General features: G+C 48.6%; 2 protein-coding genes across 3 annotated transcripts in view; one reads left to right on the top strand and one right to left on the bottom strand.

Annotated features, from left to right (window-relative positions):
- Positions 1 to 5154, bottom strand: part of LOC149341702 (uncharacterized) — a 29684-nt gene extending 24530 nt beyond the window's left edge. The window contains exon 1 of the mRNA XM_089543869.1: positions 4916 to 5154. Coding sequence (XP_089399995.1) covers positions 4916 to 4993 — 78 coding nt within the window. The 5' untranslated portion in view covers positions 4994 to 5154. The remainder of the gene's footprint in view (positions 1 to 4915) is intronic.
- The window catches only part of LOC149341701 (uncharacterized), a 70446-nt gene that overhangs the window by 9280 nt on the left and 48420 nt on the right, over positions 1 to 12746 (top strand). The window lies entirely within an intron of this gene.

Raw genomic sequence — 12746 nt, 5'->3', positions numbered from 1 at the left:
GCAAACCAACAGCGAGGGTTTCCACGGAGCGGAAGCGTATACAGGTGGCCAAACGGGAAGAGTTAATTAAGGGGAAAGTGCGGCTCTTGTTGACTGCTCGACTGAAATCCGAACCGCGTGGCCGCCCCAATTTGGCACCTCGGTGCTCAAGAGTTCGCACCCGCCCCGTGGGAACACAAGCCAAGAGAACGCAACGCGCGAACCCGATCCGAGAGAGACGGATACGCTGGCACGGCATTCGCACTCGTCCGTTCCCTTCTCGCATTCTGCTTTTTGAGCGTCAGCCAAACTTCAGAACCGCGAGACTTGGACGAGGAACAGTTAAGGGTCCCAAGCTGAAATTCCTAGCCTTGTGTCCTGTTGCACCTGCTAGAGCAGCAATCCGACCGCGGCCGCGAAGGGGGCGGCTGAAAAATAGGAACCAGTAAATTCCTTGAGTCGCAACGCTGTTTGCAGACGGCTTCGAGGAATAATCCCGTCTTGAGTTGAATGCTTGCTTCTTTTGTTCATTTAACTCTCCTGTACAGAAATGCAAGCTGGAATTCCTAGCATTATGCAATGTCTCATATGCTAAAGCAGCTGTCGGACCGCGGCCGCGCAAGGGGCGGATATGACGCATAATCTCATGTTGAGTTTAATGCTTGTTTTTTGTCTTTTGTTCATTACACTCTCCTATGCGAAATGAGAGCGAAATTTTGGAGATTGGCATTGCCGGACTCAGTTTACATGCGTTGCAGTAAAGTGCGAGGTAATGGAAACGCTGATGGCCTCAGCCGAAGCTTTCCCGTGTAATGCCCTTTCCTGACTCCCCGGACGTTAATCCGCTATGCAAATTTGTATTTTGTTTTTTTGCTTTAGCGGGAATCATTTTTGTCTGTTTTGTATGTGTGTTCAGCAGCTCCACCTTCCCTTTGTGCTCTCACGGGCGGTGGCTTTCTGTGACATAAACCGTGCTACGGCACCCCCCCAAAATTTTAGGAAATTTTCCTCCCTTTTGGCTAAACAAGCTCTGTGTATTCTGGTTTGGTCAAACATGTCAACTTTCGGAGGAGGACGTAAATTTCACGCTACAGCTCATTTTCTCTAAAGAGATTTTGTTGACCGAAAACAGCTTGGCAGTTCTTGAAGTCAGTTTGGCGCTTTCTGCTTGTTGGGCTTTGGACTTTGCTGGTTGAGCTCGTTACAGCTGTCAACGAAGCAAGAAGAACCTTTGGGCCCAGCTGTGACCAAAGGCCGAACGGACACAACTCCAGGTCTCTGCGCGCAGCAGCGTTGGCTGCAACCACTACGAGACCTCTTCGGGCGGCGGACGTGCTGTTGTGTTTCTACCCCCCCCCCCCCCCCCTTAACTCTCTTTGTGTGTTCCCGTCACACCTGTGTCCACTCGGACCACGTGGGCCCGATCATGCAGCTACCGTGAACATTCATCGAGGTCGACAACCTCGCGACGACCATGGGAAGTTGGATGCTTGGAATGCCCCTCCGAGCCTCAGCGGATTAGTGTGGCAGGAATGTCAAAGGCCATTGTCAGCAGTAATCCCAGCGAAATTCCTTGAGCAGAGTGCAGCGGCGACGAAGGCAGGCGAGGCCCAGGAGCTATTGTCCGAGCAACCACCGTGAATGCGGAGGCGACCTGGCGGCGCCGGTCACGCTGGCGGATAATTGAAGAATTCTGTGTCCCCGACTCGCGTTCTGGGCAATCGGCGGGGAGGCAAGTTCATTCCCCTGCTGGAGGACTTCGGGAGATTCCTTTCCCGCAGTGCTGGATGAGTCAGCATTCTCCCCCTCTCATCGGCCCAGCTGTGGGAGAGTGGAAAAGCTCGCACCTGCCCAGCCGTGGGTGGTGACAAGAACGTCCCCTTCGGTCCATCCGATTGGACAGTGCTCGTCGACGATTATTCCCCAGCCAGGGATCTGGGGAAACCGAACGATATTTAACTCGGCCGTGAGTGTGGCCGAGAGAAGCCTGCTAGTTCCAGTCGACTACGGTTGACGAAGACGTTGCCCTTCCACTGAGAGCCATTCTCAGTCCCGCTCTTGTAAATATTGTAAATATGTGAATACAGTTTTTCCTTCACTTCCCCTAAAAAAAAAAAAAAAAAAAAAGCCTGCTAGCTCCAGTCGACTACGGTTGACGAAGACGTTGCCCTTCCACTGAGAGCCATTCTCAGTCCCGCTCTATGTAAATAATGTAAATATGTGAATACAGTTTTTCCTTCACTTCCCCTACTCCCCGTCTCCGGCCCACGTTTCCTTCCTCCTTCGGCACTGCGGCGGTGCTCCTGGACCCGATGCCTGGTGGGACACGCTTCTAGCATCGACAAATATATCAGCGCACAAGGCTGCTGCTTCACTCGTGACGCGTTCAGCAGATGCCAGAAAATAGTAATCGCTGCCTCGGAAACGTTCGCCCTTCCTAGATTTGCAGTTTAGGTTCAGTGAAGTAGTTGCCAACTATATGTGTGTTTAAAAGCCAAACTAGCTGCAACTCGCCCGCTGCCACAACTTGATGAAGAAACCGAGTAAGGTTGCAGTATTTTTTTTGCAAAAACTCGGTTGGCATTCATTTCTCTCATAAATTTGCATTGGAAATCAACGTCGAACGCTTTCATTTTAATCTCTTAGCTACGATTAAACGAGATGCCGCATACGAAGAGCTTCGATGCTTGCTTGCTTTGCTTTATTTTGCTTTGCTCTGCTTGCCTGGTTGCTTGCTTGCTTGGACACGTCGAACCGAGTATAAAATCACTAACCCAGCCTTGCTGAGCACGCCTCAGGTGGTCTGGCCATCACCTAAGCTTAGGAGAGCGACACATGCTTAAGCCTCTATAAGGTTTCTTCAGGGGCTAAGTGAGCATGTTTCTACTTTTAAAAGAGGCGCTTCTTCGGAATGGTGACACGCCTCTCATGCGCGAGAAAATCGAAGGAACTGTGTCATGGTTCAGCCGCGCCTTTTCGACACAAATCTCCAGAGGTCACATTAGGGACAAGCTCTGCATGTAGCCGCTCTTACGAAAGTGCTTCGAGCAGAGTAGGCTTGCTTTGGTCAGCTTGAATTCTTCGTCACAGCAGCGAGCGCTTGCGCTGCGAGCTTATGATCTTGCGAAAAACAGTGGAAGACGACACAGTCTCGGCCGTATTTGTTCATGGACACGAACGCAGAGTAGTACCTCGTGTTGAATCTGATTCTCAAGGTTGGCTGACACGCTTTGTACGTCACAACGCACGCAGCACGAGAAACAACGCGCGCTGAAAGCTCGCTCGGGTGCGCCGAAGTATCCCCGGCTCCTCAACGTGACGTCACGTTGGCCGACATGGACGAGGTTTCCCTCTTCGCTGTTCTCCTCTCCTACTCTCGCGCGGGGCGCGGGAGATTTGAACATCGCGTTTTTAATTGGTGATTGCGCCACTGTTTTAGCCAAAATCGAAAAAATAATTTCACAGACGTGATCAGCAATGACACTACTTCAAAACCCTAAAAAATTAGCTGATTCGAAAACCACCTCAGTATCCCTTTAAGCTGAACCCTCTTTGTTAGCCTCCCCGTTTCTGCCCCATAGGTGAATAGAGGTAAGATACAGCTGTTTTATTCTTTTCTCTTGAGGGATATTGGTAAACTGCTATTCGCGTCCTGACAGAACCTCTGCCATATGCGCACCACCCCATTCTTATTCTTCTAGTTAGTTTCCTCTCATGATCCGGATCAGTCGCTAGGATAAACTTAATGCAATAATCTTTCAGGACGTTCTTCTCATGCTGATGACAGTACCTAAGCGGGAGCCACGCCGGAAGCCAAAATTTCGGCTGCTTTTCGAGGATCTCAGTTCTTTTGACTGACAGAACAGCTGTCATTTCGCGGTCGCTGAAACTGTCAGCGCCATGTTTTATTGAACAGTGTTACCCATGTACTGCTCGCCTTGACGCTGTCTTTTTATAATAGGAGACCCATCGGAGCTTGCTCGTGTTGTTGACGTCCAAGCACACTGGTTACTAGCCGTGCTTCATGACTAACATCGGCAATAGTGCAAGGAGTAATGTACTGGGTTGAAAAGCGACGCGTCCAGGTCTTTTTTAAATAATACTTTTGGTTTGATCGCCGGCACTTCATATACTGGGACAGGATATTCATTTTATGAAAGTGCTACAACACTTAGAAGAGGTCTGGCTGATTGCAAGCGTTTCTTCACTGCTAGTCCTGCATTGCCTACCGGCATGTTGAAATTATGCCGGGCATGATTTTCTGTAACACGCCATAGGGAACCACTTGGCTCAGAAATGCGCCTTCTTTCATGGATTAAGGAGGCATTAGGTATACGAAAGCATACTGAAGCTACAGACTGCACTACATTTGTAAGAAGTGCCATCGTGAATTGCAAAAGTAGTTGCAGAATTTTCCATCACGAGCTCTTCGGTCCTTTTGCCTGCTTTGCTAAAACCTGCTTCTCAAACATAAACTAAATATCTGCGGCAGTATCTATTTTGTCTCTGATAGCTGCCGTCATTTCCAAATATTTAAAAATAAATTAATTCACTTATATTTGCCATACGCGTTTCCACACCATGCTTCCCTCCCTGCCATCACTTTCCCCCTTCGCATCAGCACCAAGTGAGCCAGTGTGGACGGAGCAGAGCACTAACAACGTCAACAACGACAAAAACCTCTTGGCAAAATGTGCAACCAAATGGCTACATGTTTTATTCTTGTCAGCTGTCTGATTTTGCGTTTTCTTCCGCCTTTGTTTCAGTGTATCAAAAACTACGCCTAAATTCAACATTGCCTAGTTATTAACTTACTGTTATGCACGTGTCAATATCAACCTTCTGAGTTATTCATGAAAACCTCCTAGTCGTGAGTAAAGGGTTGGTAAACATAAAATACAGAGGACACACTTCCTACGAACGCAACGCTGCTTACCGCGCTGACATAGCCGATGATGGCGCAGGCGAACTGCGGCTTGACGAGTCCACAGAACGGCTTCACGGTCGCGAACATGGCACACCGCCACACGCACGTTGCTGGCTTCCTGGCCGCACGACTGTCACGCCTGGCCCCGCGCCGAGACCGCGTCGAATGGCACGAGCCCAGAAGCCCGTCGTCCACAAGTAGTGCACTGGCTCAATGCGTCCGATAAAACAAAGCGGTTCGCGGAATTGCGGGAAGGGTGACGACACGTCGGGAAAGGCCCGACCACGGAGTTTTCCCTCTGCGAGTCCGTCTCGTCAGTTTCGTGCAGCGCTACAGAAACTGGATCCTCCGCTCCTCTAATCAGGAAAGAGAACACACCAGAGCCGTGTGCCAATGCGCGCCAGTGCGTAGCCCTTGTCAGTGACATCCGCACCCATTTGCCTCCAGGCAAACCAGGAACCCTCTATATCCAATTATTCGCCTCTCATATCTGTAGGATATCTAAACTTTTTACGCGGCAAAATATTAGCTATCACATCTGAACTGTGCATGAAGCGTGGACTACTGAACGTCACGTATAAATAGGTTTTATTAAAATGCCTGCTCGCCTCTATCAGGTTCCTGTATGCTGCACAAAACTACATAGATGGGGTATCGCCAATAGCGGCATGGAGATGGGAGCAACAACCGATGATTTCATCTGCCGCCGATAATATCGACAGGCACGGGGAGAGACAATGCCGAGAGTGAGAAAGATAAAAGAAAGTAAGCAAACCGACACAAAAGCAGCGTCGGAAGGCTAGTTTTAGCTCCAATTCAGTTGCATAATCAGAGCGTAATACAACGTGCAAGCAAACTCGAAAACCGGTTTACACCTTGCAGTCTTGCTGTTACAGAAGAAACGTATTTGTCGCGTGGCAAGCGTTTATTTCCGATTACTTTGAGTGAAAAATAAATAGATTTCTTTGAACAATTGAAGGTAACATTTGCAATAAACCATTTTAACCACTGTGTATTACACCATTCCAGTTATATGGAGGGAAGCTTTTCTTTATTCTGCGCAGAAGACAGTCATAGTTATATAAGCACGCAGCAATGTGAATAGCGTTGTGAATTCTCTCCTGCCATTCTTACGCAGCGTCTAATTTTGCATCCTATCGGCCTGGGTTTAAAAAGCCAGTGAATGAAGCGTCGATCAGTAATAAATGGCGTTCGGTGTAACTGCGCGGGATTTGATTGCATCAAGAACGAAGTCCTTAGTGCGTTTCGCTCAGCACTCCAGCTGCACGTTCACTCGCATTTCTCAAGAACTTTCGATGCTGTGAAACTAAGGCACGCAAGCAAAAAAAAAAAAAAGAACTTTAGGCTCAAAGTCGAACGCTCACAAGTGAAATGAAGCAGTTTACAAAAGGGTTCAGTGAGCTCTTGGGGTGGTGTGACACCTCCGTCAAGAAGGAAGAAACTGCCAAAGGCCTTTCATCTTATTTTCATTGAACAAAAGGTTTTTCCGCTGTCATATCGATGTCGTTGTCAAAGCCGGGTGTAATACATTGTGCCTTTGCCACAATAATGCGCTTCAGAACACGTAAAGGATGCAACGCCACTTGCAAGATAAAGTTTCGTGAATCACTCGCAACATCCCTGCTCTTATCGCCCGTTCTCGATAAAGAGAAAGGAGGCGTTGCGACGAAAACGCACCTGACAAGAGCCGTCTCCGCGTGTTTGTGCTATATCTCAAGATACACTAAGTACGAGCCGGTTCATCCGATAACCGGGGCACTAACGGCACCGCATGTGCGCCATGCGGTTCAGGGTCGGTTACTTTGCGTGCCGAATTAGTATGAGAAGAGAACGTGACAGACTTCTGAATCCCAATTCGGAGCAGTGGGAGGCCATTCTGCACAGCGAGGACCCCGAATAGCAACGAGGACTGGTTCTCGGGATCCATGCTGCGCCGCAGGCCAATGGGCTGCCGGAATAGGCGGACCACCCAAGGCGCCAGTAATTGTCATTCTTTAGATAAAGTTTTCAATCAACCAATCAATCGCGGAGTTGGAGTTGGATAACGAAAAGAAAGTATTTGGACCCCCCCCCCACGCACTCACGTACGCGCACACGCACGCGCACGCTCACACACGCACGCATATGCACGCACGCACACTCAAAATACAGAGAACGAACGCAATTTTTGGGGAAGGCGAGGAAGAGAAGGAATAAAAAAAGAGAGGAAAAAAAGTCATGCTAACCATGAAAAATTAAAATTGTTATTGTTGCCAAAAGAAAGCGCGACAATCGTCTCAATCGCGGCGGATGGTCACCTCAACCGCGCCGTGAAGATGGGATAAAGGAGGATGTAAAAGAAAGAAGATGGAAGGAGGAGTCGCAGTGGAGGGCTGCTCCAGGATAATTTCGACCGCCTGAGGTTCTTAACGAGCACTGAAATCACACAGCACATGAGCGCCTTTTGAGCTTCGCCTATATTGGAACACGGCCGCTGCGGTTGCAATTCAACTCACGTCCTAAGGCTTAGCAACCGAGCGCCCTGATCGATCACCCACTGTTTCTTTAATTGGCTGACCAGGAACATGACAGAATACAGTATTCCAAAATAAGAGGGTGATGTGCCAAACCGCTTGCGGTGAGAAGTCTAAACTAGAAGTTTTTCAGTGCTGCAAATCGTTAACCATTCGGGAAGCTCTGGCTGAGCTTTGTAGACCTTCCGCTGTACGTATGTCAATCTCTCAATGAAATTTTCCGCATAGAGCGAATATTCACATTGGCATGCACGACTGCCATTCTTGCCTTCCACATGTTGTGCAGGCTCATTGCCATAATCATATCGTACAGAACCTCGCCATAGTTTTCGACCGAAAGGTAGCGAGCGCCTTGAGGAGTTTTCTTGTTTTCTTTAATGTTTTCTTTAATGTGCGGTGGAGGTCACCTCAATGGGAAACGGCGTCCCAGCATATTATAAATGCCTGCTCTCTCATTTCTGACTTTTTGTGCAAAATGCAGTCTCCAAAGCTAAGCAGCATTGAGCTGGGTCAGTCTTAAAATATCGATGGTGGCCTTGTGGGCCGAAGGAAGACAAAGCTAAGGTCTCAGAATCCTGTATTACGTAAAAACCGTAGCGCAAAGAGACGAGGACACAGAAAGAACGACAACACACGGCGCTGTCGTTCTTTCTGTGTCCTCGTCTCTTTGCGCTACGGTTTTTGCGTTTCAATATGAACCAACAAGCCCAAGCATATACCCCTTTGTATTACGTCTAAGGGCGATGCCCTATTTGGCATAGGGCCGCTTCAAAGGAGCACGTCTTGTGCGCTTCCATATAGCGGCCGTGGAAGGACACTCATTCAGCGTCAAAGAGGGGACAACGGCAACAACGTACGTGTTCGGCTCACGCACGCAGCTACGCACGTCGCATGTAGGAAAGGCAGCCACTCCACTCCGAATAGGTACACAATGGCGAAGGCCGCCCCCAACCATAGTTGACTTAGCAGGGTTGCATCGCAGCTGGAAAGGACAGACGTGACTTTTGGACTCATTCCTGAACTACCACCCGCTGTTTGTACGTCTCCTGCTCGATAACTGTGCCATTATTGTGCGAACGAGTGGCAGAACCCTGCACGTAGGCAGGTTTTTTTTCTATAGGGGCTCGAATTAATTCCTTATATTAGAGGAGAGGGGCTCAAGCCCAAAAAGACCACTACTAAAAGAATTAGAAGGAGGAGGGGGTTAGTGAGCTCAATTTCAGGCAAGGGAGAGGGGGGGGGGGGAGGGTTGGCTCCGATACGTGCCTGGGTGGAACGCAGTTTACTTATGTTTTTGCGTAGTTTTGGTTTGCTCATAAAACTATCAGTTTTTACCGGCGTTCTTCTCAAGCTAAGATTTATTTTACTGGTAACAGCCGGTTGTTAGAACTTTAGTTGGCGCAGAAAAATTACCCTCCGTCGTCTGCGGCTCAGTCAAACGGCCACTGAGGTGACCCTGGCGAGTAAAGGGGTAGGTGTTGCAGGGAAGCAGTGAAAGGCATCGTGTGAAGAACAGCAACAGAGAGGGCAAGGTGCGTCCCGATAGGGCAACAAGCTCGAGTATTGTTGATCCGGCATCCGGGACGATATCTTCAAAGCAACAGTGGACTGAACATCAGAAATCCGTGCACATGCTCCGATCATTCCTGGCAGCCTGCACTCGTGAGGCTGGCCAGACTTCCAAGAAAGTGGGGACCGAATTGCCGGATCAGCAGTGTCCGTGCTACCTGCAAAGTTATAGGAGGCGGCTGCTGGTCTAGCCCGATATTTCGATGCGTTGGTAGCGTTGGGTTGGTACGCTGGATTATTCACGAGCGCGCGCACACGCACGCACGCACGCACGCCCGCACGCACGCACGCACGCAAAACGCACGCACGCACGCAAAACGCTGCAAGCTCTTCCTGAACATGGCCATATTGCTGGTAGAATTGAATGTACGTACTTAGTCCAAGAAAAGAGCAAATGGAAGCGCATTTCCTCGTGGTCCGAACAGTGCAATAAGGATGTGCTTTGCCCCTGGTGTGAAAACAGTGCAAAGGTCTATGGGTGTCCGTAGCATGTTGCGCCTATAAGCGGTACAAGCGTGGCACACTCGAAGGAAAGTTAGTTATTGCGCAGTACCTTTCATTCTTTGATTGCCCCTCAGGAACGTGATGCATAAGAAGGGGCGAGCATGTACCGCTTGCTTGCTTGAATATCACGGTGCGGCAACAAGTTTGGCAGCTTCTTACGGCGCATTAATGCATGCACATGCATGTCTGCTCTTTTACAAATCATCTGCACACATTCAGTGGATCGTTTGTCTGTTTCTCGTTACCATCGTCAGCTCCAGCAAGTTAGGAGCATTCGTTTTTCGCAATCAACGTGATGCAATTTTTTTCTTCGCCAGTCTAGCATCTGGACCACCGAATTTGGTCAACCTAACAGCGTTCGATGCAAACAATTTTCTCCTTCTTCACCGCTTTTGTTAGCGCAAAAAAGAATATTAAGCCCGGTTTGTTTCTAATACGTGTGAAACAGTCATAACAATGAGACGCGTGAGTTGAGTTATGCTCAGGTTGTTACCCTACACTACACCATCATTCGTCGTGCAATAAACACACTGCTCTCTCTTATCGCGTGAGCACAGATTAATTGTGTCCTGAGGCCAGCATTAATGAGTGCAAATCTGTGGAGTCACCGAGTCAGCATAAGAAACGAACCAGCCATCAACTGCTTGACAATCTATAAACGTGGATGCACTCAATCCAGTTCACTGCCACAACGCTAAGAGCGCATCTTGATGGCTTTTTCTTGTCCATAATATCGGTCCGAAAGATACTCTTCTTTTTTCGTCGTTAACAAATGGCCGACTGATAAGCATACGCATTAAGTCGCTGTGCGAAAAATGGCTCGCTAATCTGCTGCAATGCATTATGTTGCACGTTATTTGCTTTTAAATTGCGCACTTGGCCACTCATTTACATTGACTCGCCAGAAGTGCAGGCTAGGTGAATGCACTATAGTGCAGAACCTGCCATAATCAGGATGTGTTTGTTGTACAACCCTGACACCTTAACGTCTGGGCGTAATGAAGAGGATTTCCCATCACCATCTTATCTTTTGACCTACTTGAGCACTTTGGCGGCGTAAAAGCGGTCATGCTCTTGGTCGGTACAAAAGGAGTAAAATATGTGGGACAACATGCTCGCTAGGCAAAAAAAAAGAGGAAACAGACAAGGGGGGCAGCCATTGTATGGAAGTGAACCGGGCGGATCAAACCTCGCTGTATGATAATAGTAGGTTAGGTGCCTCGGTTTTCGCTCTAAAAGGAGTTCATCTTTTCCCAAACTACACGTGTCAAGATAGAAAAGGCAGGTTTGGAGGAGTTCTTTTTTTTTGTTCTCTTATAACCACGCGTCATTTTTCACTTCGACTTAAAGAACGAACAGAGTTGTGCCGTCTGCAGAGCTGTTTTGAGGTTAACCGGTGTTCGGCAGATTTTAAGGCGAGAAAAAATGCGCATATATTCATGCCTGAGAAAAGAGCCTTGGGGCTACTGAAACTTATCATCGCGTGTTCTTGACTTTACGCAATAATTTAAAATTGCGCAATCTATTCAGAGATGCCAGACTATCGAGCAGCATATAAGAACATGAATTAGCGGGGTGCACATGCTCTCAAGAGCAGCATTTGAGTTCGCTTACAATCACAAAGCAAGGTTGCGCGTGACGTTTGATACCGAAGAAGTAGAACATCACCGGACATTCAGAACGAAGCACTCCGAACGCTATGCTTTCAAAGAAGCGAAAAGAAAATAAAAGGGGGGGAGTTGTTAGTGAATGTAATTAGGACACTATAGCATTATGCAAGCGCTCATTCCGTCACACACAAAGACAAACATGCGCACATTAACGTAGGAAGACTGGCTGGTAGCCGCCCTCAGTACCTTACACCCAACCCTTGCCTCTTGTTTTATTTTCCTGAACAAAAAAAAAACAGGGCCAAACGTGTTATCCTGTCTTGTTTTGTCGAGTGCCTATGCATTCATCCGTGTGTTTCAGCTAAGTCGTTTACGTTGTATGGTTCACAGAAAATAAAAAAATAAAAAAAATATCAAGCCATCTTTTCCATACAAAACAAAACAATTGTAGGTGTCCTACTTGCGACAATGAAGCAGCCATTCAAAACAATGATGAAACGATGGCAAGTGGCAAGTGATGCCACCGGTGGGGCTTGTGAGACCCAGGTTGCTCATCACAAGCGACATTGCGACCAATCATTAATTGAACTGGCACCTGCTCCAGAGGGCAGGTTGTGATGACGTCACAAGGTCGCGTGACCTAGGTGAACCACCTGCCACCTAGGGGCGCCACCATGGCTACAATTTGCTGGAAAACGAGTGGGCACAAAGAAGGACCTTATAGACAGCGGCTAAGCGGTTGAGTGGAAGCTGTAGTGCAAAAGCACTTAAAACAACCTTGTTATTTTGTTCACGCCTCTCCACAATTTACACAGTTTTGAAACACATGAATACAAAGCTCTGTGGCCATGCGTCGCCGAGTAAAGCCCCCACGTCGCGGCACTTTAACGACGAGCCGAAAGAAGATGCAAGGTGTCAGAGTACCAACTTACTCCTGAGATAGCAGCGATGAACAGCATCGCTTTGCTCGGTCTCGTCAGGCCGCAGAGAGGCTTCCAATTTCCCAGCGCCATTTCCTGAGAGGCTTTTCCTGTCGAAGCGCGCTTGCCTGCCCGATGCACGTGCCTTCGATGCGACCATGCACGTAAACAGCTAGCGATCCTTCCACGGCACTGTGGAAGAATGCTCGAAGCCCGCTACGCTGCGCAGCCTCGGTCGGTGAATGCAGATATTCCCCCTTTGCCTAGCTTTCTTTTTCCACCTCAGGCTCTCCAGGGGTAAACAGAAGGCTGCCGCGCAAATACATTCCTCACCGTGAGGCGAGAGTGCGCTTTGTTTATTTCAGCGTTCTCCTCCGCTGTCGCGGGCATCTCCGGTTTCACGAGCAAACGTGCATGGAGGAACGAGTGCTTAAAAGCTTGGCTGGAAAGGAAAAGCTTGTGCACTTTGCTGTATCTCAGCGCATCCATGGCGGTTGCCTTTTCGCAGGAAACGACTGCAGATGGCGTTGTCGCAGGAAAATAAAAGGCTGCCGTTTCGCATTACGATGAACACGTCGTTCGTCGGTAAGAATTCTGTGAGCCGCGCACATTGTAACAGTAATGCTAAAGCCACAGCGATGCTATGCGCCCCTTTGCCTCGAGAGAGCGCATGGATTGGACTGCACACACTAAAAGCTGTGTC

This window comes from Amblyomma mixtum, chromosome 5, assembly GCF_055824585.1.
Source record: "Amblyomma mixtum isolate Tamu chromosome 5, ASM5582458v1, whole genome shotgun sequence".
NCBI lineage: Eukaryota > Metazoa > Arthropoda > Arachnida > Ixodida > Ixodidae > Amblyomma > Amblyomma mixtum.
This window is presented reverse-complemented; position numbering and strand designations above follow the sequence as displayed.